General features: G+C 42.6%; 3 protein-coding genes across 4 annotated transcripts; 2 read left to right on the plus strand and 1 right to left on the minus strand.

The window, feature by feature from the left end:
• The first annotated feature begins 1,657 nt into the window (after positions 1-1,657).
• mylk5 (myosin, light chain kinase 5) lies at positions 1,658-12,532 on the plus strand. Its single transcript, XM_031570717.2, has 15 exons — positions 1,658-2,106; positions 5,780-5,962; positions 6,153-6,188; positions 7,217-7,344; positions 7,727-7,880; positions 8,108-8,416; positions 8,668-8,764; positions 8,949-9,152; positions 9,476-9,693; positions 10,223-10,346; positions 10,695-10,847; positions 11,142-11,262; positions 11,643-11,727; positions 11,879-12,001; positions 12,214-12,532. The coding sequence occupies exons 1-15, from the start codon at positions 1,941-1,943 to the stop codon at positions 12,432-12,434; spliced, it is 2,322 nt and encodes a 773-aa protein (XP_031426577.1). The 5' UTR covers positions 1,658-1,940; the 3' UTR covers positions 12,435-12,532.
• A 937-nt stretch (positions 12,533-13,469) lies between these two features.
• aldh3b1 (aldehyde dehydrogenase 3 family, member B1) lies at positions 13,470-18,879 on the plus strand. 2 transcript variants are annotated; one of them, XM_012825708.3, is made up of 10 exons: positions 13,470-13,611; positions 14,235-14,415; positions 14,526-14,636; positions 15,330-15,450; positions 16,477-16,562; positions 16,671-16,752; positions 17,057-17,449; positions 17,780-17,946; positions 18,075-18,174; positions 18,371-18,879. In XM_012825708.3, exons 2-10 carry the CDS (start codon positions 14,254-14,256, stop codon positions 18,559-18,561), a joined length of 1,413 nt encoding a protein of 470 aa, XP_012681162.1. In that variant the 5' UTR covers positions 13,470-13,611; positions 14,235-14,253; the 3' UTR covers positions 18,562-18,879. The 2 variants fall into 2 exon arrangements, with proteins under 2 accessions (XP_012681162.1, XP_031426589.1); XM_031570729.2 differs by lacking the exon at positions 13,470-13,611 and adding an exon at positions 13,668-13,795.
• A 1,929-nt stretch (positions 18,880-20,808) lies between these two features.
• LOC105898654 (caseinolytic mitochondrial matrix peptidase proteolytic subunit) lies at positions 20,809-24,405 on the minus strand. The gene is made up of 7 exons (XM_012825695.3): positions 24,260-24,405; positions 23,748-23,849; positions 23,547-23,618; positions 23,132-23,228; positions 22,833-23,020; positions 21,942-22,047; positions 20,809-21,507 (listed from the first exon to the last, which is right to left on the minus strand). The coding sequence occupies exons 1-7, from the start codon at positions 24,269-24,271 to the stop codon at positions 21,281-21,283; spliced, it is 804 nt and encodes a 267-aa protein (XP_012681149.2). The 5' UTR covers positions 24,272-24,405; the 3' UTR covers positions 20,809-21,280.
• Positions 24,406-25,231: the final 826 nt, after the last annotated feature.

Raw genomic sequence — 25,231 nt, forward strand, 5'->3', positions numbered from 1 at the left:
TACCGCGTCTGGGAATGGGCCGAAGGAATAAGCCCTGTCCGATACGCACCCCTCTGAAGGCCCTGAAGTTCTGCTTCCTGGGTTCTCTGTACAGCCTCTGCATTCTATCTTTGGTACCTAACTTTTACTGAATAAACATAATATTGTAAGCAGACTGAAACCACAGCTGCTCACTTGTATGACTGTTTATTCACTTCAAGACACCACTTGAAAATTAGACTGCGTGTGGTGCCAATGTCAGTCATAGAGGTTCTAACTTCAGTTTCACAGACCAGCAGCTGTGACTTGACACATTTACAAATGTTCACAAGGCCAGTATCAACAGTGTTGTACAGATAGAACAACCATTTGACATGTGTAGTGTTAGCAGTAGAGTAAGAGCAAGCTATGTTGCATTGATAAAGTAATCTGCAGTATTAAGCTGTAAGTGTAACAACTACCAAAGGGCAATGTAATGCAATGTAATGTTAGTAACTGCAGTTGAAATTCTGTCAATTAACTAGGTTTCCTTTTTAAAATGTCTTGTGCATGACAAATGATTGCAGAAAGGGATTGTGTGAATGGTATTTTATTTTCATTACAAATGTGTATTAACAGCAAGACCCATCCAAGTAATTTTTACATCATTAGATTCAACCTGCACAAATTGTACTTTAAACTGAATGACTAAACAAGAAAAGTCAGACACACATGCAACTAAACAGGGAAAGTCAAACACATGCAACTAAACAGGAAAAGTCAAACACATGCAACTAAACAGGAAAAGCCAAACACACATGCAGTTGCTTGTGCCAAAACTGTGAGTGACTTTTTCATGCTTTAAAGAAGAAGGGGGCAGAGAGGACTTGCAGCATGAATCACTTTGACAGCTTTAGCTTCAGATTTAACTGAAAAGGCAAAAACAACCTACTACATGCTAAGGAACTCTTTACTAAAATATAACCCTCCTATAAAACTCTGGTTAAAAAAATTCGATTCACTACTGAAACCAATACTACGTTATGGGAGTGAAGTTTGGGGAACAAAATATAAAGACAAATTGGACACATGGGGTCAAGGTCACCCCTGAATTATTCCATTTGGTGTGTGTGTGTGTGTGTGTGTGTGTGTGTGTGTATTTTGACACTTGGGGGACATACCCCCACACCTACATCAGTCAGGCTTGTTAACGTCATAAATCTCATGTCAAAGACAGATGGGGTGGGGGAGTGGGTGTGTATATTATGGGTATATCAACCAATTAACCAAAGCTCACACACCCTTACCAGCCCATAACATCCAGGACTTAACTGGCTCTGTGAAATGACGTGGTGGGACCCTTGAGAACAGAGAGGGAGCCAGCCTAGGATTGAATTATGACCCCTAAAACTACTAATGTCTCCAGAATTTCTCCAGTATGAGAATGAAACAGAGAGCCGTAACTCTCGGAAGTTGTGTTCTTCAGCCCCATTCCATGCCCTCTCATACTCTAGATACTCTCCCTTCCTGACGAGCAGGTCAGTGTCCTGCTGCCCAGAGACAGAGACATGTGTCCACGATAGTGCTGACTTACTGCCCATCCAAAGGTCAGTTTCTGCCCTGATAACAAGGCTGAAAAAAAGACAGACAAAACAAATCTCCACCTGATTGGACCTTGACTGTATCATTTTTTTCTCCTGCCCTGCCTGCTTTTTTTCTTTCTCTACCTCCTTTTGTCTCTCACTGCTATGCTATGAATAAATAAATGGGAGTTGTCCAAGAGAGAGAGAGAGACAGAGAGAGAGAGACAGAGAGAGCTCTGAAGGTATACTGTATGGTGTGTGGGAGGAGAGGAGGGTAGCGGGAGACTATAAAGATGAGTGGGCTGTTGTGAAAAAGAAAGTAAGGAGAGAGAGCAGGAGCCGGAGAGAGGGGATGTGTGATAAGGGCGCTGGGGAAATGACTGTTGGCTTCTTCTCTGTATGGGACTGACAGCTCCAGCAGCTGTGGACACTGGGATGAGAATGGACGGTGGAGAGGGGAAAAAGCGCTATGTGTCGACTCTGCATGTGCAGCTGTCCCCTCGCCCTCGCACCGGAGTCACCACCAACAACCTGACCATGAGCAAAAATGAAACATTGGACTCAGGTAAGGGCTGTCTTTTTGTGTGCACGAGTGCATGTATATGTATGTATAGGATGTATATGTACACGGTTTCTCTCTCGCTCGCTGTTTGTGTGTGTGTGTGTGTGTGTGTGTGTGTGTGTGTGTGTGTGTGTGTGTGTGTGTGTGTGTGTGTGTGTGTGTGTGTCTACATTACCGTTTCTCCTGGTGTCATTCAGCGGTGTTCATTTGGAGTGATGCCAGAGCTAGTGCCAGGGCTAGGCAAGTCAAGACAAGGAATTGTGCAAGTTGGAGACTTGAGCTGATTTAATCTGAGATGAGACCTTTACTTTCACTTCTCCTCCGTGCTGGTGCTGCCCACGCTGGCCTCGCTGATAATCCCTATTAAGCCACTTCTGCACTCATGAACTGCACTTCATTCCAAAAAAAAGAAGAAGCGATCCAACATGCAAAGACACATTTAAGTCCACAGTGGCTGTGTTCTGTATAATTCTGCACTGCTTTCATGTGTCATTGGTAGTTTTGTCTGTGACAGCGGTTGAATCTTGAGTTTGAATCTGAAATTTAAAAACCACCAATGGGTTGCTTTATGAGTAACCTTATATCAGTAAACAAATTTGTTTTTAAATCTGATTTAAATCAGTCACTTCTGCTACTGCTACTACTGCTACCTACTGCTGTCAACAGCAGTCTTACACATATTTACACATATTTACACACTACAGTGCCTGAGGGCAAATAACTTGTTAGCTGGCAAACAAACTCTTTTTTTGTCATGAGAAAAAAATGACTCATAGAACAAGTCTGTGGGTTACCACGTAGAACATAACTATCTACATATCATTACAACTGATCACCAATTAAGTTTCTGCTTCTAAATGTGTCTATTTGAAGCTGCTGACTTCAGGCATTTAAAGAAGAATTCATTAGCTATGTATACCAGCATTCATTCCAGTGCAACTTTGCTCAGAACAATGTAACCGGAGGGAAGAAAGATGTCTAAACAATTTCACCATTCAGAGAGAGAACCGTCCTGGTGTGGTTTTGCCTTATGCAACAGATTCCCATTGTATTAGAAAGATAGCAGGCCTACCCCTAGAGGAGGGCTGTGACAATCCTTCCTTGTCTGAGGGTGAAAGGGTCAACCCAGCAAGGCCTTTGGGGTCAAAGATCACCTTGTTTAAACACTCTGAAATATTCAAATGTTTTTCCGCGAGTGAAGAAAAGGCTCTCTGGTGTAAGGTTTTTTTCCAAGTGTGTCCAATGACACCTACACATCAAAGTGTTACAGGCAGTCATGGGTACATTTCAGAACACACACATACCTTCGGACCAAGTTCAGAACAAATACCTTTTGTGCTCACAAACAAATAAATCAAGGAAATCTTTTTCCCCTCACACAGGGAAACGGTTAATGTTCAAACAAATCTAGAAGCAAGGCCATTAGCTGATAAATAGGAATGTTAGGGGAATGTGGTTGGGAATGTAGCCTGTTGAACAACACATATTGCATAGCAGTGCATACTATGACCACCACTTAAAGAATTAAGTGAAACTAGGAAATAAAAACAGTACTGAAAAATATATAAAAAGACAGAATAATATACAGTGGGGAAAATAAGTATTTGAACCCCTGCCGATTTCGCAAGTTTGGTCACTTGCAAAGAAATGTGTGATCTATAATTGTAATGGTAGGTGTATTTTAACAGTGAGAAATAGAATATCAACAAACAAATCCAGAAAACTGCATTTTACAACATTTATGACTTTATTTGTATTTGATGCAGAAAATAAGTATTTGAACCCCCAAGCAAACAACAAGAATTCTGGCTCCCAATGACCAGGTATGTTCCCAAGAAGCACACAGATTAGTCCTCATTAGGCCTAACAAGGTACACCTGATCTCAACTGGTGACGTGTATAAAAGAAACCTGTCCAAAGAATCATACTTCACACCTTCAACCTCACCACCATGGGCAAGACCAAAGAGTTGACCAAGGACGTCAGAGATAAGATTGTAGACCTGCACAAGGCTGGAATGGGTTACAAAACCATCGGCAAGCAGCTTGGTGAGAAGCAGACAACTATTGGTGCGATTATTCGTAAATGGAAGCAACACCAAACAACTGTCCATCGCTCTAGGTCTGGGGCTCCATGCAAGATATCCCCTCGTGCGGTATCGGTGATCATCCGAAAGGTGCAGAATAACCCCATAACTACACAGGGGGAGCTTGTGAATGACCTCAAGGCAGCTGGGACCACAGTCACCAAGAAAACCATTGGCAACACACTACGCCGTAATGGTTTGAAGTACTGCAGCACTCGCAAGGTCCCCCTGCTCAAGGAAGCACATGTACAGGGCCGTCTGAAGTTTGCCAATGAACACTTGAATGATTCTAAGGAGGATTAGGAGACAGGATGTGGTCAGATAAGACCAAAATCAAGCTCTTTGGCATCAACTCGACTTGCCGCGTTTAGAGGGGGAAGAATGCTGAATATGACCCCAAGAACACCATCCCCACCGTCAAGCATGGAGGTGGAAACATTATGCTTTGGGGCTGTTTCTCTGCCAAGGGTACAGGACGACTCCACTGCATCGAGGGGACTATGGATGGGGCCATGTAACGTGGAATATTGGGCTTGAACCTCATTCCCTCATTCCCTCCCATTGAAAACGCAACCTTAAGGATTTGGAGAGGATCTGCAAAGAGGAGTGGACCAAAATCCCTCCTGAGATGTGTGTAAACCTGGTGACCAACTACAAGAAAAGTCTGACGTCTGTGCTTGCCAACAAGGGTTATTCCACCAAGTACTAAGTCATGTTTTCCTAGGGGTTCAAATACTTATTTTCTGCAACAAATGCAAATTAAGTCATAAATGTTATAAAATGCAGTTTTCTGGATTTTTTTGTTGATATTCTGTTTCTCACTGTTAAAATACACCTACTATTACAATTATAGATCACACATTTCTTTGCGAGTGGCCAAAATTGCGAACTTGGCAAGGGTTCAAATACTTATTTTCCCCACTGTATATATATATATATATATTTTTATAAACATGTAAGACTTACACATCCAATGTTAACTGGAAAAATCTATTTTTTTAAGCTTTTTTGGACTTTATTGGAAGTGTTTATTGAAGTTTTTTATTAGCCTAACAAGTTGGGTTTTTTTCTCATATTTTTGTATTTTCTTTCCGTCACTATCACTCCCTTGTTCCTCATTCCTCTACCGATGCCGCCCAGATCCCATCTTTGTCTTTTTTCACCATTTTCTTCACTTTGAAGTCTTATCCTTTCCTGAATTTTAAACCCTGTATTTATCAATGTCACTCATCAGCCCATTAACTTCACCTCTATGAACACTCCTCGCGCTGGTGTTCTGAAACCCTATGACTTGACTCCACACAACTGACCTAGAAGTCCACTGTTGTCTCTGTTCTCTGTCCTCACGTCCAGACAGTACTTAAAGTCTATCCCTCACGTGGTCTCCTCTAGTGTGTTGATGTGTTTGAATGATACACAAGTCTTTACCGAACCTGTTTCAGCCCTGCCTCAAACCTTATCAGTTTTGTTGGTGGACAGAAGCACGCACACACACGTGCATGCACACACTTACACATGTTCACTCACTCACTCACTCTATCTCTCTTTCTCTGTCAACAATGTCCAAAAACACACATGGATCAAATCAAGACTTTGAGAAAATGTGCCAGATGAAGAGCAAGCCATCTCCCTCGTCCTCTGTGTTTTCCCCGACCTCCGAGAACCTGAATGGCTCGAGGTCACCACTGACACCCCTGGGTGAGGGAGGTGCTGCCCGAGGACCAGTGTCACCTGTTCAGAGTCCCCAGACAGGAACCCCAGCACGCCGCAAAGGTAATTACAAGGCATCAACAGCCCTGACAACAAACACCATTTTAAAACAATAAACTTAAGTGCAGGGCTTGCTCTGTCAAAGGACATATACAGGCAGACACACAAACACACACACTCACACACGCACACACAGAGACTCCGCCCACGACTTTTTGCTATATCACCTGCCTTACCTTTTAACTCCCTGCAGAAGCTATTCTGAAGAGGAGGTCAAGTTCAGGGACAGGTAAGATTGGTTTTTCTCTTTTGCTCTTTCAGCATTCACACAGACACAGACATCCCCAGCAAGAAGCACTAAGCTCTCAGTAGTATTTTGTAACATAGTAACATTGTAATTGCAATGACACTCCTAATTATGCTCAATCTACACCTGTCAATATGGATTTGTCATGGACAATAATCACATGATAAAGGTCAGTATTGTTAAGGTTTTTCTTAGTTAAAAAAAATCAACATTGTGTGTTAGTTTCTCTTCTGTATTTCTGTTGACAGGATTATGGGAAGTATTTGTTTCAGTTGTCATGATTTAACCTAAGATAAATGTAACATCTGCAAAGAAAAACATTCATACCAGTGCTGATAAAAGTGTACAAGTGTTCACCGATCCACTCACAGATCACAGCTTTTGAAGTTTTGGCCGATCCCGTACTTGATAGGAAATGGATATTCACCTGTTGCACTGGACATTGTATTGGCCATACATATTGTCTGGTTATACAGCTTTATAGGTGAAAATGAATGGATTTTATGAATGTGTGGGCTTGACCTTTGATAAACAGGTTTAGTTTTGTATGAGGGTGTGTGAGTGTGTGTATGTATATGTGTCTAAAGAAAGAGAGAGAGGAAGACATGTTTAGTTTTGTATGAGGCTGTGTGAGTGTGTGTATGTATATTTGTCTAAAGAAAGAGAGAGAGGAAGAAAGAGAGGGACATGATGAAGTCATCAAACACACAATTTAAAAGCTCAGTTTTCACATCTGTAATCGCTTTATGATGTCCAGGCAAAAATTCAAACCACAAAGATTTGAATAATGACACACTGGTCAGGTGCCATTGCTTAACCTCTGAGCACAGCCATTGATATCAGGTGATCTTTACAGCCACTGTGATCAGCCAAATGTAGACCGAAACAAATTAACCATGAATATGTTACACTGTGCCTGGGTGACTACATTGTCCAGAGTAAAACGTTTTTTGATACGGACAATGGATTTTAAATACTCTTTGTGGGTGTGTGTGCATGTGTGTGTCCAGCTCCTCCATTGCAGTTCTCGACTCCCCCAGCTGTGGTAGAGGTTCAGGTTGGAGCTGAGGCCCGTCTGACAGCTGGATTCAGTGGCAGCTCACCTGTAGCCTCCTGCTGGAGTCACAACAAAGAGGAGGTGACAAACACACACATCAACACACACACGTTTCCTCTGGTCTAAGCACACACACACCTACACTTTAGACACATCCTCTTTTCTCTGACATGCATGCAGATAGACGCACGCACACACATTGGGTGAGAGAAAATAAACTGAAAATATAACGTATAAATAATCAGACACAAATATGCAGACACATGTATACAGCTGATACCTAACATTCCCAATACCACACACAAACACAAACACACATGCACACACACATAAACACATAAACACACACACACACACACACACATAAACACACACGCACACACACACAAACACAAACACACACGCACACACACATAAACACACACGTAAACAGGGTACCCTGACTCACTCTCACTCTCTGTAGGTGAAAGACAGACCTGGGTACCGTGTGGAGAGCAGTGACGAGCACAGCACCCTGCTGATCTCTGCAGCTCGGCCAGAGGACGCCGGCCTCTACTGCATCCTGCTACGGGACCGCAAAGGCTCCGCTCAGCAAACACTTACTCTGTCCATCACTGGTAAGGCCCCGCCCCCCCACCCCATCCGCTTGTGTTCATTCTCCACACACAACGTTTTAGATTAATTAATTAATTAATTCATTAATGATTACTTCATTCCACCGCATATGGTTGTACCTCAACATCATTCCTTACACATGATGATCATCAAACTATGATAGTTTTGCTAGCTTTTCCAATTGCTACTCATTCTAATGTGTGTTTGTGTGTGTGTGTCTCTGCTCCAGACAGACCCCATCCTCCGGCCTCCTGCCCCGTGGTGTCCTTCTCCCCTCAGGGTCCTGTGCTCTCTTGGTCAGGCCCCAGCTATGACGGTGGCGTCGCAGTCACAGGCTATGTGGTAGAGGTTAAGGAACTAGGGCCGAGGAAGTCTGCGGTCTGGCGCGAGCTCACAGCCCATTGCAAGAGCACTTCATTCAGGCTACACTCAGAACTTCGGCGTCACAGAGAGTATTGCTTCCGGGTGCGCGTCTGTAACGTGGTGGGAGTCAGCGAGCCGAGTGAGGAGTCACAGGTCTTTCAGATGGATGCCCAAGGTGAGAGATTCTGCTGGGTGAAGATCTGGGCTTGACTGTGGTTTGCCAGAATCATCCTTAACCAGCATGTAAATTTATGAATTTCATCGAGTATCCAAATGTTTTTCCAATTTCATCAAGCACTTTTGACTTGTGTCACAGAGAGATACTCCCCAGATGTAATTTCAAAAACCATATTGTGTAATGAGTGGTCATATATGTGTGTCTCTGTGTGTGTGTGTGTGTGTGTGTGTGTGTTTCATGATTCCCAGAGGACCAACAGGAGGAACTACCACAGTATGTGGATGTCACCATTGACACACTCCATAAGGTCACCGACCACTACAACGTTTTAGAAAAACTGGGATCGTAAGTATAGCAGACATCGGCTATACACTTGGGAAGATATTTTCATATCATACAATTAGTCTCTGCCTTTTCAGAAACTGACATTGAAAGAAAGGAAATACGAAAAAAGAAAGAAATACATTCAAATGAAGAGAGGCTGCCCATGATTATATGACAACCTGCAATGTTTCTTTTTATCTTTAAGGGGGAAGTTTGGTCAGGTGCTTCGCCTCAAACACAAGGAAACGGGGCACGTTTACGCTGGCAAGTTCTACAAGGGCCGCCGTGAGAAGGAGAGACAGGCGGCGAGAAGAGAGATCGAGCTCATGAATCACCTGCATCACCCCAAACTGGTGCAGTGCTTGGCAGCCTACGACAACAAGCCGGAGGTCGTCATGGTGATGGAGTTGTGAGTGTGTCTGTTTGTGTGATGAGTGTGTGGCGAGGTTGGGTGTGTCTTTCTCCAGTTCACTCGGCCAAAGCTGTGGGATGGGCATGATCATCTACACAACACACAGATGAAGTAAATCAGTTTTACATAATCCTCACAGCACGCAGTTTACAGCTCTCCAACCACTGGGTCTTCATTCAAATTCTGTTTGGGCTGATTAGCCTGACTCTCTGAGCGACCTGGGTTAAACAATGCTAACTTTATTGTGTGGGTATGATCATGTGTGTGGCTGTTTCTTGTGTGCCCAAAGTGACATGAATCTCTTTTGTTCTCCTGAGCAGCATAGCCGGTGGCGAGCTGTTTGAGCGTATCGTGGATGATAGCTATGAGCACACGGAGTCCACCAGCGCTAGCTACATGCAGCAGGTTCTGGAGGGCGTCCAGTTCATGCATGAGCAGAGCATAGTCCACCTGGATCTCAAGCCCGAGAACATCGTCTGTGTGGACAAGAGCGGAACCCTGATTAAGGTCATCGACTTTGGCCTTGCATGCACGCTGGGTGAGTGTGTGTGTGTGTCTCTGTGTGTGCAGCTTTTCATCTTCTATCCAAGATGTTATACCTCTATCTCACTATCTTTGATGTCACTCCATTTTCAAAGGTTTGTGTAGAGACTATGCTTCGTCATGTATAGATAAGATAGAAATGAATATTATTTTGACTCCATTTAAACATAAGGTGTGTGCACCAAGACCAAAGAGCTGTTGGAAACATTTTTAGAATAAGACATTTATACTACATGGTGGCCATACATTATACTACATTTACGTGTGAGTTCCGCCTGCATTTTAAGTAAATCATCAACTTTAATCTCTATGGTTGTTTCTGGTGATCGCTGCACAATAACAAAGGCAGATGCTGATGGTTAGCATTTACTAATAGGTAGTTTTATGTGTACAAGCACTTTATGGGAGGTGAATTAGGCATTTTCCTGTTTACAAATGTTCAACCATCCAGATGGTGTTTAAAGAACAGTGATTTCTCCCAGTCCTAAAACTCCCAGTCCAATCCTTTACTTTTGCCCTCTCAGATCCCTCTACCCCTCTGACGGTGATGCATGGAACCCCGGAGTTTGTGGCTCCAGAAGTGATCAACTATGAGCCTGTGAGCCTGGGCACAGACATGTGGAGCATTGGGGTGATCTGCTACATCCTGTGAGTACGAAATTCTCACTAACTAAAGCTAAAGCTTTTTCTGATAACAAGGTGTTGTGTATACGTGTATCTCTCTGTGTGTGTGTGTGTGTGTGTGTGTGTGTGTGTGTGTGTGTGTGTGTGTGTGTGTGTGTGTGTGTGTGTGTGTGTGTGTGTGTGTGTGTGTGTGTGTGTGTGTGTTGTGTCTAGTGTATTCATGGAAACAGTGAAGGAGCACTTAATAGTGATGATAGGTTTGGAGAAAGGGGACAAGAAAGATAATAGGCCTGTGTCTGTCTCTCTCTCTCGCTGTGTGTCTGTGTGTGTGTGTGTATGGTGTGTGTGTATGGTGTGTGTATGTTTTTGTAGGCTGAGTGGAGAGTCTCCCTTCCAGGGCAGCAGTGATGCTGAGACTCTAGCCCTGGTCACGGCAGCGCAGTGGGAGTTTGATGATGAGAGCTTCGAGGACATCAGCTCTCAGGCCAAAGAATTCATCAGCTCTCTGCTTAACAAGAACATAAGGTCAGCCCCACACAACCCTGCCGCCGACCCACACACAGACATATGCAAGGCTTCCTCCACCTGAGCAAACACATTACCTCATATGTACACAGAGGCCCATTCTCACTCTCTTGTTTTGTCTATCACTCTATCTCTTATGCACACTCATATCAAATTTCCCCTCCACATGAAGAAACACATTTCCCCATCCAGTCACCCCACACCACCCCCACCCCCACACACACCTAAAGCTTCTCCCATCCCATATCTACAAAGGAATTTGAAGCCCAAACTTGTGTGCTCATGTGTGTTCAGACGCAGGATGTCATGTGAGGAAGCTCTGGCTCATCCCTGGATGGTCTCAGCTGGAGCGGGAGCCGCAAAGGTCCTCTCCAAGAATAAAATGAAGAAATTCCTGGCCAGGCAGAAATGGAAGGTATTTGTGTGTATGTGTGGGTGAGTGCGGTATTGATGCTGATTAATTAGCCGTGTTGATGTTAATTAACTAATAAGCTAAAAGAGATTTATCCTAAAGAGTTAGAGATATCTTGGTCTAAGAAGTCAAATTAATGGGCCTGAAAATAAAGAGATGGAAATATTCAGGCTTCAATAAAGAAGAGCTTATTTAGCAGGTAAATGACTGAGAGAACAACTGAATGAAAAACTAGGCATGGAATGAGAGGCAAGGACAGACTGGAAGGCAGATGGAGAACTTTGATCAAGAGAGCCATAAGGGATGGATAACAGACAAGAGACAAGAGATTGATGAGACTCCCTGTTGGTGTTGTTTCTCTGTGTGTGTGTGTGTGTGTACAGAAAACTGGAAAAGCTATCTTGGCTCTGAAGAGAATGGCACCGAAATCCAGAGAAGGCTCTCTGTCTGTAAGCAGCCCAGTGGAGGGTAAGAAATGCACATTTGGGTACAAAGAGATTCAGTCTCTTCCACTCTCCGTTCCTCTTACTATCTGTCACCCACACCCCACTCCCCACCCCTCACACACACATACACACACACCTTTGAAGACTGAGATGTTTTTCCATCTGTGCTGTAGACTCCGCTGAGGTGCTGGAGGCTTTGGAGAGGAAACTCCATTCTGCACCACAGTTCAGCCAGACCCTCTCAGACCTCACAATAACAGCAGGATCAGCGGCCCTGCTCACCTGCCAAATCACAGGTATCTATAAAATACACACACACAGAAATACACGACATTCCACTTTCTAACCTACTGTACCTACACATTCTCACCATCACCCACCAATGTAGCTCCCAGTAAATATTCATTAATTCATTCACATCTATCTCATCCAACCTATTTATTCCATGATGTTACCCCTTTGTTGTAATCACCTGAAACACCCCCTGCCTCTCCCTCTTCCCATCCAGGCTACCCTGACCCAGAGGTACAGTGGCTGAAGGGGGAGGAGGTGCTGGAGGAGCAGCAGTCCCATGTGACAATGGACTATGAGGAGGACGGTAGCTGTAGCCTTAGACTGGAGAAGGTGGAGGGGCAGGACTTTGGAGTTTACACCTGCAGAGCCGTCAATGACCAGGGGGAGGCAGTGTGCTCCGCTACACTCACTGTAAAGAACAGAGCTGGACGCTGATGTTCAACATTACACACACAGAAACATATCTTTGCAGTGCCTTGTGTTCATGAATTTGAGTCTTACTTTACTCTAAATAAATTTCAAATCTTCCTGTGTATGGTTACTGCACCCTATGTAAAATAATGACAGCATAACACCACTTGTTATACTGTGGTCGTGCTCGCCAGTGCCAGTGAGCAGTGAGCACACACACATTAGGAGCAGTGAGCACACATATACTAAGAGCAATGAGCAGTGGGCAGCAGCAGTGCCGCACCCAGAGAGCAGTTAGGGGTTAGGTGCCTTGCTCAAGGGCACTTCAACTGTGGATGGTGAGGGAGGGGGAAGGCGCTGTTCATTCAATCCCCCTACCCGCATTTTTCCTGCTGGTCCAGGGGGTCGAACCGGCTAAAACAAACTTCCACAACCTTAATTGCTACGAAGTCTCGGCAAAGGTAGACATCTTAACTCACCCTGAAATAAGTTAACTCTAAACTGTCTATGCAGGGAGAACTAAAATGTTGAGTGAGAAGATATGGTATGAATGGTAATATAACCCACAGTATGCCTATAGCCTAATTGCCTAATTGACTGTTACTTTATTATCTCACTTCTGGTTTTCTATCCAGCAACATTGCTTCACTTGTAAAATAAATTACTTTAATAAAACAAATTCTTATTTGGTGTTAAAGAGACTTCTGAAAAAAAAAGAGCAAAATCACATTTTGAATAATTAACATAATAATACCCCACGAATAGCCTAGTAGAGATTGCTCAACTCAAATATCATTCTGAAACTTAATCCAACAGAGGACAGTACTAGCTAATACACGCACATGCAAGGGCAACTCAAAAAGAAAAACTGACTGACATATAAACCTACTGACCTATCCTTCAGCTGGAAATATATGGACACAGACAGTGGATCTCAATACACAGTACACAGACAGTGAACCTCCAACACATTTAAATCTTCCAGCTGGTTTTTCTTGTTCCATCACCATAACAACTGGCTCCAGATACCAAACCAGACAAACTTGATCTTGAATCAAAATACTGTATGGAAACCCGGAAATGCTTCTGTTAGTTTCCTTGTCTGCATGTGTTCAACGCATTTAAACATCTCTGAGGTCTAAGTGGTCCGAATTAAAACCGCTAAACGAGGACGGCTGTATTAAATTAACATTGAAGCCGGGTAAGTTTGTTTTGTTTTTGCCTGCGGGAATTATACGACAAACTCAAAGAATAAAATGTTTGGGGGCTCAGTATTTTGCTTCATGTTTGAGCAAAGTAAAAGTTGTAGCTTTGTGAGCTATTTTAGTTTGAGACATTACGCACACAAGTTTTGTGCCAAATGCCAGCGGACTGGTAATTCTACAGTGAGTAGCCAACATGCGAATTCGGTGTCCTGGCATGCACACCTTTCCTTATCATTTTAGATGTGAAAGCATCTCTGCTGTTATCCTCCCGATTAACGACCAACAACGTTATACCATTGTGATATAAAAGTGTATCATTGATATGGTTTGGCTAAAAGAGACCGTCTTTACATGATTCTTAGTATGGGGTGTGGCCTTACGTTTGAGTGGAGGTGTAAGGAAGGTTCTCTGAATTGACTCGCATGTAAAGGAGTCTGAAACCCTGGGGATATTTTGATAAAATTACACATTTAGACATGTAGTCAAATCTACGCCCTGGTGCCTTCCCATAAACTTGATGTAGTTCGATTGTGTTGGTGTTGAGAAACGACCATACAAGTCTTGGCTTGTGTGTTCGCCAGCAGCACTCATATTTAAACCTTGTCATACCTCTCTGAAGGCGCGTCAGGTGCAAGAAGATGGAATGCCAAGGTGAGGTGATTGCCGGACTCCGGGCGGCATTCCACACTGGAGTGACCATTCCGCTGGAGTTTCGCCTCACAGAGCTTAAGGGCCTCCTCGCCTTGATGGAGGAGAATGAAGCTCAGATTCTGGACGCATTACACAGGGACCTTAGAAAGGTATGTATATGAATAGTACCCCCTTAGCATTTACTGTCCTCACAAGATTTGACCTGGCTGCTGTAGATGTTGACTTCCAGTACCAATCCCTTGTACTCTTTGTTCTACAGCCAAAATTTGAAGCAGCAATCTCAGAGATTGAGATTGTGAGGAATGACATTTGCTTCGCGATAAATAACTTGAAGACCTGGATGTTACCTGAATATGTGGGCACGAATCTGGTAAGGCTCTCCAGTGAAACCTAGTGTATTGTCCATGACAATCTGTAGCCTACTGTGGATCTAGAGATTACCATCCTCTGAGAAATTAGCTCAGTTGTGTTTCCTTTCGTAGAGAGCAGTGTACGGAGAAAATAATGTCTCAAAATTATTTGTAAATGCATGTACTATAATCCACAAATCCACAGAACCATCCTAAAACAGAATGCCTCACTTGAGATTTATAAGCTCTCATTTCAATAAGTGTACAATGATTTGTACAAATTAATGTATTATAAATACATACTTTATATTCTGTGAATATACATCATACATTGTTTGTGCATTTGTCATGAAGTGTCATTTGTAAATCTGTAATTCTGCGTGCACATTCTTGCGACATTCTTCTTGCTTTTTTGGCAATCCACACACATAGGTCTTGATCCACACAAGTGTGAAATTGCACAAGAATTGCATTTGATTGTTGAGGATAAGGCAATGTTACAGTGAGTGTCCACAAACTTCCCACCTCAAAGCTGAAATGGATCCTGACAGAAGTGCAGCATTGGGAGACTAAAGTTTCAGTGAGACCTGCATTGTAGGACATTGCAATGTTTGTGTCCACATAAATGAACGATACTGGGGTGTAATTGTTGCTCATAGCGGTTAACTTCATGTTTCTACCTTTCTTTACATTATTTTACTGTTGTGTTTCAGGCAACAAAGTTTGATGATTGCTTTATACAAAGACAACCATTCGGAGTGGTTCTGATCATTGGGGCATGGAACTACCCTCTTCAGCTCATTCTGTTACCGCTAGTTGGTGCCATAGCTGCAGGTACATTCTTTCATTATCAGGCCTGTTTTCTGATCTTGCCAGCTTCTGGTTAATTAGTCATTACATATAGTAGTGGCTTTTTGACCCAGGGAGATGGGCATATTTTCATAGTGCCTGTCAATATGTATAGGCTTCTGGTCCTGTCTATAGGTCTAGTGGAAGATACTGAAATAATGCCATTGATATTTCACCAAACTGCTACCCAAATAATATAATGCAATATGTGATTATGTGCTAGTCAAAAAGCCCTTGCAATTGGATCAAAACATTGCAGTGGAGTTTCTATCCAAACACAGTTAGTGATGCCATCCATCCTAAGTAAAATGAAAGGTAAATATCAATGAATGTATCGCATCATCGCCTCATGTTACAATCACGATATTTGGACTACAATATGTTATTGCGATTTTTTTTTTACATTATATGACACAGCAAGTATTGCAATTTGAAACATTGCAATTTACTTCTCCCATATATTACGTTTTGTATGCTGGGGGTCTCTGCAGCCATCTTGGCATGGTAAATGTGTTCCTTTCCAATTTCTCTTGTGATGCTGGAGAATTAAAAATTATAATATTTAAATAAATGAATATAGCAAGATTTGCCGCTGCGGTATCCTGCCAAAAAAAGATTGCAATACTACACTGTAAAGATTGTATTGTACACAGTGAATAATTCATAAATGTAATATTACCCCTGTAATATTTATAACTCAACTTAATTTTTCAACCGCCAGTGGCATGGTGTAAGTAATTTTTCGTCAAGATATGTGTTTGCCTTACAGTGTGCTCATTTTTAGTTCTGGTTTGTTGAGTTTGTCAAACATGTTTGTTGCTCGAAGCAGACTGCCATGTCAAACTTCCAGACAGTTTTTTACAGTGATAAAGATCAGTTTGGGTATTAAAACTATTTCCTGGAAAAATATTTTTGTCACCTACTACCATTCCATGTCCAGCATCCAGTAAAGAGACATACCGGAGAAGTCTGTTTTTAGTGCTAATCCTTCTTACTTCCATCATGCATTAGGTAACTGTGCGCTCCTCAAGCCGTCTGAGATCAGTCAAGCAACCGAGGCGCTCCTGGCTGAACTCATTCCCAAGTACCTGTCCAAGGTAAGGCAGTGTTCACTCACCTGTCACCTGTCACCTGTCTTCGCTTATGTGTGGTTATCTTTGCGACGCTTCCTTGTATTCATATCCGTCTGGCCATATCCCTTTCAGGAGTGCTATGTGGTCACTTGTGGTGGAGCAGAGGACACCAGAAGGTTATTGGAGAACAGATTTGACCACATTTTTTACACAGGTAAGATTGTTTACAATCCAGCTCTTCTTTCCTCGTGTTCAGCTTTATTTAAAAAAAAATGTATTGTTGTATTTAGGCTTGGTTTAGCTTTGTCTCTGTATTTGGCACATTTCTTATTGATGTGGTGTTTCTGTAGAAAATTTCACTTCTTAGAGTGGATTTCAATCACTTAAGTTGTTTCTTTTTTCCATAGCCTCACAAAAAGTGCATGAAAACAACCATTTTGTATTATCATTGGTGTTGGCAATGCTGTTATTGACTTTCATTACTGCACTTAGACTTTGCGTATCTCCCACTCCTTCAGGTTCTCAGGCGGTGGCTCGGAAAATCCTCCTTGCTGCTGCTGTTCACCTGACCCCTGTCACCCTGGAGCTGGGGGGGAAGACCCCCTGTCTGATCTACGGCCGGATAGACATGAAGACCGCCGCCAAGAGGCTGGTCTGGGCCAAGTATTTTAACGCCGGCCAGAGCTGTGTTGCTCCGGACTACATCCTTTGCACCAAGGAGACGCAGGACGCCCTCCTACCGGCCATCCGCGAGGCCCTGGAGGCCTTCTACGGGCCTGACCCTCAGAAGTGTCCAGACGTTGGCCGCATTGTGACGGACAAGCACTGGAACCACCTGATGGACCTGCTGGGGAAGTCCAAGGGGAACGTGACGATTGGGGGAGAGAGCACACAAGAGGAGAAGTACATCGGTAAGCAGGGTGGTGGTGATAAATGTATAATGAGCAGGAATAGAGATATGGACTAGAGATTTCTAAAGCTGTGGTATTGGATTATATTTTTAGATTCTGTTGCTTCTGGAGAAACAGCTCCTTAATTTTCAAAGAACCACCTCAACACCGCTTTCAACCTTGAATTTGTATGTGTACTGTACACTGAACCAGTTATTTTGAATGATGCATGTGGCCTGAAAACAGAGGCAATAAGAACATTTCAATGCCCTGCCTCGTGTAACAGTGATGTACAATGGTTTGAGAGCCTACGCAAAATCTGCCTCACCTTCCATCCCGGTCTCCCCGTAGCTCCTACAGTGTTGGTGGATGTTGATGAAACGGACATCCTCATGCAGGAGGAGATCTTTGGCCCGATCCTTCCCATTCTCACCGTGGAGACCCTGGAGGAAGCCATCACCTTTGTGAATGCCAGAGAGAAGCCCCTGGCCCTGTATGTCTTCTCTGATGAGCCTCAGGTAAGCAGAAGAGATGGATGAGCCTAATGTGATGAAGCTCATCAGGTTTCCTGAGTCTGTTGAATGGTTTGTGCTACTTTCCAGCACATGTAATGTAAGGTTTGTGTTTCCACCCTAACCCTCCCTAGGTGGTGACCACTGTTCTGGAGAGCACCAACAGCGGGGGATTCTGTGCAAATGATGGCATCCTGCACATGACCCTACCAACCTTACCTTTTGGGGGAGTAGGTAGGTGTGACAGTCCCAGGTTATCATATCATAACAAGAGTAGTGTGGTGGCACTGGTAAGATGGTTCATTTTAGCCAAAACACATTGCTCAGGAGTTAGTAACTATAAGGAAAACTGGTTCCATACCTTTTACTTTTCAGGTAAACCATGAATTCTCCTGACACTGCATCACCTAACCTCCATCTCCCCATCCAGGTGCCAGTGGGATGGGCTGCTACCATGGCCGCTATACCTTCGAGACATTCAGTCACAAGCGTGCCTGTCTGCTGAGGAGCTGGGGGCTGGAGCGGATCGGCGCCCTGCGTTACCCCCCCTACAGTGACACCCGTCTCAGCTGGCTCCGCTGGGCAACCACCACCAAGAAGAGCAGCTGCTCCATCATGTGAGATGATGCACTTCAGGATATTGGTTTGTTGCAGCAAAAATGGAACTCGGACCAAACGGAAACGCATTGCCCGTACTGCTGTTCAGAATGTGTTATATTCTCACTTTTAATGGCGATATTGCACGATTTGTTTGGTATGGTATTTCCAGGGATGGATCAAAGAATCTTCTACTTTTTATTTTGACAGTTTTTGTAAGGACAAATGTGTACTGTCTTATATCTCTAGTGAACAGTAACCTTTGTAATGCTACAATTAAGTTATTTAATTAACTCAAAGTACAGTTATATACACATAAATAAATATTCAAATTGAAATGAATACATGCTGCTTTCCTGTGTCTGCTTACCACAATTATTGCTGTGTTAAAGACAGAACATTTAGAACTGGATATTGTGGAAAACATACCGGCTTATATCTGGTAAAGAATTGTTGCAAGATTGTCTGATAATGTTATTGGCTGAAGCGTGAGCTGCCTCATCTTCTCACAGTGCCTGGCTAACCATTTAATGGGCTTAGCGGGTAAAATGAGTATTGAACACCTCACAATTTTTCTCAGTAAATATATTTCCAAAGGTGCTATGGACATGAAATTCCACCAGATGTTGGTAACAACCCAATTAATCCATACATACAAAGAAAACCAAAACAAAAAAGTTCAGAAATTAAGTTATGTGTAATAATGTGAAATGAGACAGGGATAAAGTATTTAACACATGAAGAAAGGGAGGTGCAAAAAGGCATGGAAAGCCAAGACAACAGCTGAAATCTATCAGTAATTAGAAAGCAATCCGACCCCTTGCAGAGTGCAAATTAATATCAGCTGGGTCAGTCCCAACTGATGGCCTATAAAAAGGTATCACACAAGAAACATCTCATGATGGGTAAAAGCAAAGAGCTCTCTCAAGACCTTCGCAACCTTATTGTTGCAAAACATACTGATGGCATTGGTTATAGAACAATTTCTAAACTTCTGAATGTTCCAGTGAGCACTGATGAGGGAAGTGGAAAGAACCTCATTTCACCATAAACTGGCCACGACCAAGTGCTCCTCGCAAGATTTCTGACAGAGGAGTTAACAAACTATTATCAGAAAAGTTGTCCAAGAGCCAAGGACCACTTGTGGAGAGCTTCAGAAGGACCTGGAATTAGCAGGTCAAATTGTTTCAAAGAAAACAATAAGTAAGGCACTCAACCGCCATGGCCTGTATGCACGCTCACCACGCAAGACTCCATTGCTGAAGAAAAAGCATGTTGAAGCTCGTTTAAAGTTTGCTGCACAACATTTGGATAAGACTGTGAAATACTGGGAGAATATAGTCTGGTCAGATGAGAGAAAAATTTAACACTTTGGATGCCATAATACACACCATATTTGGAGGATAAATGGCACTGCACATCACCCTAAAAACACCATACCAACAGTGAAGTTTGGAGGTTGGAACATCATGATGTGGGGCTACATTTTCAGCATTCATAGCACTGGCAAACCTCACATACTTGAAGGAAGGATGAATGAATGAAAAAATGTACTGAGACATTCTTGATACAAATCTGCTGCTATCTACCAGGATGAGGAAGATAACGAGGGTGTACATTTCCGCAAGACAATGACCCTAAACACACAGTCAAGGAAACTCAGAGAAAGAAAATAAAGCTGTGCCCAGCCAGTCACCTGACTTGAATCCAATTGAAAATCTTTGGAAAGAACTGAAGATCAGAGTTCATAGAAGAGGCCCACGGAATCTTCAAGATTTGAAACTGGTTTGTGTGGAAGAATGGGCCAAAATCACACCTGAGCAATGCATACGACTAGTTTCTCCATACAGGAGGCGTCTTGAAGCTGTCAATACCAACAAAGGCTTTTGTACAAAGTATTAAATAAATATCAGTAAGCGTGTTCAATACTTTTTCCCTGTGTCATTTCACATTATTACACACAACTTAATTCCTGAACGTATTTGTTTTGGTTTCTATGTATATGTGGATTACTTGGGTTGTTGCCAACATCTGGTGAAAAATGTCATGTCAATAGCACCTTTGGAAATATATTTACTGAGAAAAATGGTGACGTGTTCAATACATATTTTACCCGCTGTAATAAAAATTATACAGGCAAAAAATAGATAAACTTATTATAAAATAAGTGGTTTAAAATAATCACTCCTATGAAACTACAAAATAAAACATTTGAAAAAATAAGACTGCTTTAATTTTCCCATGATTATCGAAAACAAATTTCAGACTAGGTCAGTTGTAAAATCAGGGTTTAATTCTGTAAAGACGAACATAACATTTAAGAAAAGAAATATCCTGTCCTCCAACTAGTCTGATTATCACTGAAAATCAAAATAAGGTACTTTTTGTTTGTCAGATATTGATTTTTTATGCAATCACATATAATTGGTTTAATTTTTTTATTTACCAGTTTACATATTCTGCTATTCTAAACATTTTATTCAAATTACACCCAAAAGTTACAAATACGAAGCCTCTGTTGAGACTCAGACGTCACACACATTTTCTGTCTTCAGTTAAGAGCACATACGTATTTCTATTATATGGTATGTCTTCTGTCCTGTATAGACACCAGAAAAAAACACGGCGTCGATATTAGGCAATATGAGGAATTACTGGTGCCCCTTCCTTCCTTCCAGGCATACCCTTAGTGAGTTGGTCAGCATGTGGCTTGTGAGGGAGGGCCGAGTCTGGATTTTATCCTTCAGGGTTCGGGTTTGTATGAGGAGGGTGGGTTGGTCCCGGAAAACCCTTGTTCAGGGGCCGGCGTGTCGGGGGCAGCGGGGGAGCTCGACGGTGTGGTCTGCTCCTTTTGGACCAGTTCCGGTTCGTCCTGTCCTGCCTGAGGCGGGTGCACCAGGACCCGGTCGATGATTCCAAAATCCTGAGCCTCGATCGGGCTCATGTAGCGATCTCTCTCCATCACACCCTCTGGGGGAGGCAAACGGATGCACAGGAGAACGTGAAACAGTGATATACCCTTTAATGGACATGCCCAGAAACAAAAGCAACCTAGCTCCTTGACACAACATTAACACTGGCATCAAGCATTACTTTGTATTCATCTTACTTCAACCAATGAGCACAGATGGGTCCAAAAGACTGTGCGAAGTTAAAGAAGGGTTTTAATCAAGATATTAATAATACAAGGTGAGCTGTACCAAACAGAGCTGACCATTAAAGGGTTAAGAGATACTGATTTACAACAGGGAGAGCATTTCAAGATATTCTGAAAAAAAAATGAGTCCATGAGTGTTAGTCTTTTGTAATTTGCCTATTAACAGCTATTACGGAAAATCAGGTAAACACTAGACACTTTCTTAGGAAATATCTGAGAAACTAAATATTGCAGGAGTTGAACTTACCTATTTTTTCCAGTAGCTGGCCCGTGTGTTTGCTGTAAATGAGGTTGATCTGATGTTTCAGTTTAAGAATCTCCTCTGCCTGAATGGCAATATCTGTGGCCTGACCCTAAAACACACAAGGCATTATACAGGCATTATACAGGGGCATCTAAATATTCCAGAGGTTAGACTAGAACCATTACTCAAGGCTGTAAAGCCATACAGTTCAGTTCCAATGCAGGTACAGGTACAGATGCCCGATAGAGAGCATTCTGACGGGTTGCATCACAGTGGGGTATGGGAGCTGCACAACAAGGGACTGCAAGGGCCTACGCAGTGTGGTCAGGTCTGCAGAGTTCATTATCGGCAGGGGGCTCCCAGCCCTGCAGGACACCTACCACACACTAAGCCTCAGAAAAGCTTGCAGGATTTTAAAAGACTGTTACCACCCATCCTACAAACTTTTTACTCCGTTGCCATCTGGCAGGTGATACCGGAGCATTCGGTCTCAAACACGTAGACTGGAGAACAGTTTCTTTCCGAGGGCCATCAGGCTTCTCAATGGACAGTGATTCACTTTCACCACTTGAATCACTTGCCACTTTTTGCTACATGACACTTTTAACTACTGTTTGCACTATATGTTTGGTATATTGTATTGTATATTTAGCATATTTAGTATATTTAGCATATTTATAGTTTTCTACGTTAGTATAGGTTTGTTATATGTTTAGTATATGTTCAGAGTATTTATATGTTATCTTATGTTAGGTTGTTGTGCGGTGTCTTGTCACAAGAATTTCAGTGCCCAGTCTGTTGTTCTGTGCATCTAACAATAAAAGACTTGATCTTGAACTACAAACTACCACCCATACCACCTCCTCAACTGCCCAATGTGCCCCCAGTTCTCACCCTTGCCCCTCCTGATGGTTGGTGCACCATAATCCGGGCATTTGGCAGCGAGTGCCTCATACCAGCTGTGCCTGCGGCCAGGAGTAAGCTGCCCATGCTGGCAGCCTGTCCCACACACCAGGTGGAGATGGGGTTCAGGATGTACTGCATGGTGTCGTAGATGGCCAGTCCTGCTGTCACCACACCACCTAAGCGTGAGAAAGAGGAACTATTTAATAGGAACTACCATTGTTTTTTTTTTTTTACACAAGACTGAAGAAACATGGTTAATTTCCTTTCCCAAGCATCTCCTCTCTCACCAGGGCTGTTGATGTACATGTGGATGGGTTTGTTGTTGCTCTCTGACTGAAGGAACAGCAACTGGGCAATAACAAGGCTTGCTACAGAGTCATCAATCTGAAGGAGAGGAGAGGAATACACGAGTCAAAATATTTGTATGATTGACGCAGCTCTTCTAAATAAATGTCATCTTGTACATTTCTACCAAATTTGCCTTACTATTGCAACATTAAGGTAGCATAACCAAGAAAATGAATGTGCCAAATTGTGCAACAAAGCATGTTCAAGAAAACCCATTTACTACTTTTGACAAGTTTGCATTTCTGGAGTTTTTCTCTTTTGAAGTTTTCCTTCGCAACCTGTTTGTGAGTAAGTTTACACATATGGCAAGTCTGGGAAGGTGACCTGTTGTTCTATTAGGACGGAGAGACTTACTGGACCCATCACACAGATGATTCTCTCTCTCAAGAGGCGAGAGTAGATGTCATAGGCGCGCTCTCCTCGGCCCTAAGCGTGAAAGGGCACAAGAAAAGGATCACATTGAGACCTTCAAAAAAGTATGGTTTACGGGCCTAGCTGACGATGTTATGTCACGACACTTCAAGGCAGACCACTTTATCAAGGGGCGACTCTTACCGTCTGTTCAACTACAATGGGTATAAGAGGACTTTTCCATGGCGCACTGTGATGAATGATCCGACTTCCTTTCGCAGCAGAGACGCCCAATTGTAATATTCTCTAAGTAAAGAAAAACAAGACGGTGCAGACAATGAGCGACTGAAATCAGGCTAACTTGTGTGTGTCACTACAGGACAAACTAGGATAATGTTGACAGACTTAGCCACGAATTAAGTTTTCAAGGCGGCGATTATGACAAACCACACAGACATCAAACTGGCTAAATCATCCAACGCTGTTTTGTTCGTGCAGTTCATTTTGTCTACTTGACACTTATATGTTTAGTTAGTCAGCTACAGAACCTACACCTAGCTAGCTACCTTACATAGGCTAAGTTAGGTAGTTACACAAGGCTACATCATCACAGACACGTTATAAACCCGTCTTGAACTCGACACATCTACATGTTATAAACCCGTCTTCTACTCGACACATTCCGAACAGTCAGAAACTCATTAAAACTCACTCACTCGTATCAACATTGCAAACTAGTAACAGTTACAATGTGGAATCCTTCTGCGCGACCCCTAATCAACCGGATGTAATACCAGCTTGACCTTCCAGCCTCTAGCTAGCCACAGTTTCAGTAAGCAAACCATGCACTAGATGGCGGTGACGGACAACAAACCCGAAACCATCCCATCAGAAAGCTTGCATTATTTTGACTTGCAAATAAAAATGTACGTTTCGATTGCCAATTGCTCAGACATTGCAAGAAGTGTTTAGACTTTAAGACCTAACACCACTAAATGGTATTAAAGGCGTTTTGGTTTTACTAAAACATTTAGACTCAAGCAGACTCAAAAAACAGAGGCCATTCAATTAGGAGAGGGCAAATTAGGTCAAACTCGTGACTGCATTTTTTAAATAATTGTTGGAAACTGTTGGAAAATGTAGATTCACATGACCAAACACACGAGTTAGGAGACGAGATATTTTTACAGATCAGATTGAGATGGGTGGGGGGTGGGCTACAGTTTAACAAATGGATAACATTTTGTTCGGCTATATCTTTTTGTTGTCAATACCCGTGATAACGACACGTTACAAGATTACCCTATAGCATAGGCTAATCTAGACCCAATTAAAGGTCTTATTTTATCCGCGTTCTTCAAATGTGTTTGTATAAATTACAAACAGGACACTATATAATAATCTATTGGTAATGTAAATGATGACATGCTCTTTTCTCCTTGCATGTCTTTTAACCTTCATAAAAAGTGCACTAATGGGTAGCCTAGTGTAGGCTATTATAGGAATTGTATGCAAGGCTAAGGCTTGTAGTTTACATGTACACTGCTTTGAAAATGCAAATACATTCAGGTTTTATTCTATGATTAACCTAGGCTAAGTAATTTTTATCCTAACTTAATTTGATTGAATAACCTAAGCCTACATGTTAAATTAAAGCATGACTTTTAGGCCACACTTAATAGAGGTAT

This window comes from Clupea harengus, chromosome 1 (genome assembly GCF_900700415.2).
Source record: "Clupea harengus chromosome 1, Ch_v2.0.2, whole genome shotgun sequence".
NCBI lineage: Eukaryota > Metazoa > Chordata > Actinopteri > Clupeiformes > Clupeidae > Clupea > Clupea harengus.

What these genes read in the sequence shown, in the direction of transcription:
- mylk5 (XM_031570717.2), top strand. Translation starts at nt 1,941, where the DNA reads ATGGGACTGACAGCTCCAGCAGCTGTGGACACTGGGATGAGAATGGAC. An exon ending in GAGGTCAAGTTCAGGGACAG is followed by an intron (nt 6,189 to 7,216) that starts GTAAGATTGGTT and finishes GTGTGTGTCCAG; the next exon opens with CTCCTCCATTGCAGTTCTCG. An exon ending in GTCGTCATGGTGATGGAGTT is followed by an intron (nt 9,153 to 9,475) that starts GTGAGTGTGTCT and finishes TCTCCTGAGCAG; the next exon opens with CATAGCCGGTGGCGAGCTGT.
- aldh3b1 (XM_012825708.3), top strand. Translation starts at nt 14,254, where the DNA reads ATGGAATGCCAAGGTGAGGTGATTGCCGGACTCCGGGCGGCATTCCAC. An exon ending in AGTTGGTGCCATAGCTGCAG is followed by an intron (nt 15,451 to 16,476) that starts GTACATTCTTTC and finishes ATCATGCATTAG; the next exon opens with GTAACTGTGCGCTCCTCAAG. An exon ending in TGACCACATTTTTTACACAG is followed by an intron (nt 16,753 to 17,056) that starts GTAAGATTGTTT and finishes CCACTCCTTCAG; the next exon opens with GTTCTCAGGCGGTGGCTCGG.
- LOC105898654 (XM_012825695.3), bottom strand. An exon ending in AACCATCAGGAGGGGCAAGG is followed by an intron (nt 22,048 to 22,832) that starts GTGAGAACTGGG and finishes TGTGTGTTTTAG; the next exon opens with GGTCAGGCCACAGATATTGC. An exon ending in CCAGCTACTGGAAAAAATAG is followed by an intron (nt 21,508 to 21,941) that starts GTAAGTTCAACT and finishes TGCCTCCCCCAG; the next exon opens with AGGGTGTGATGGAGAGAGAT.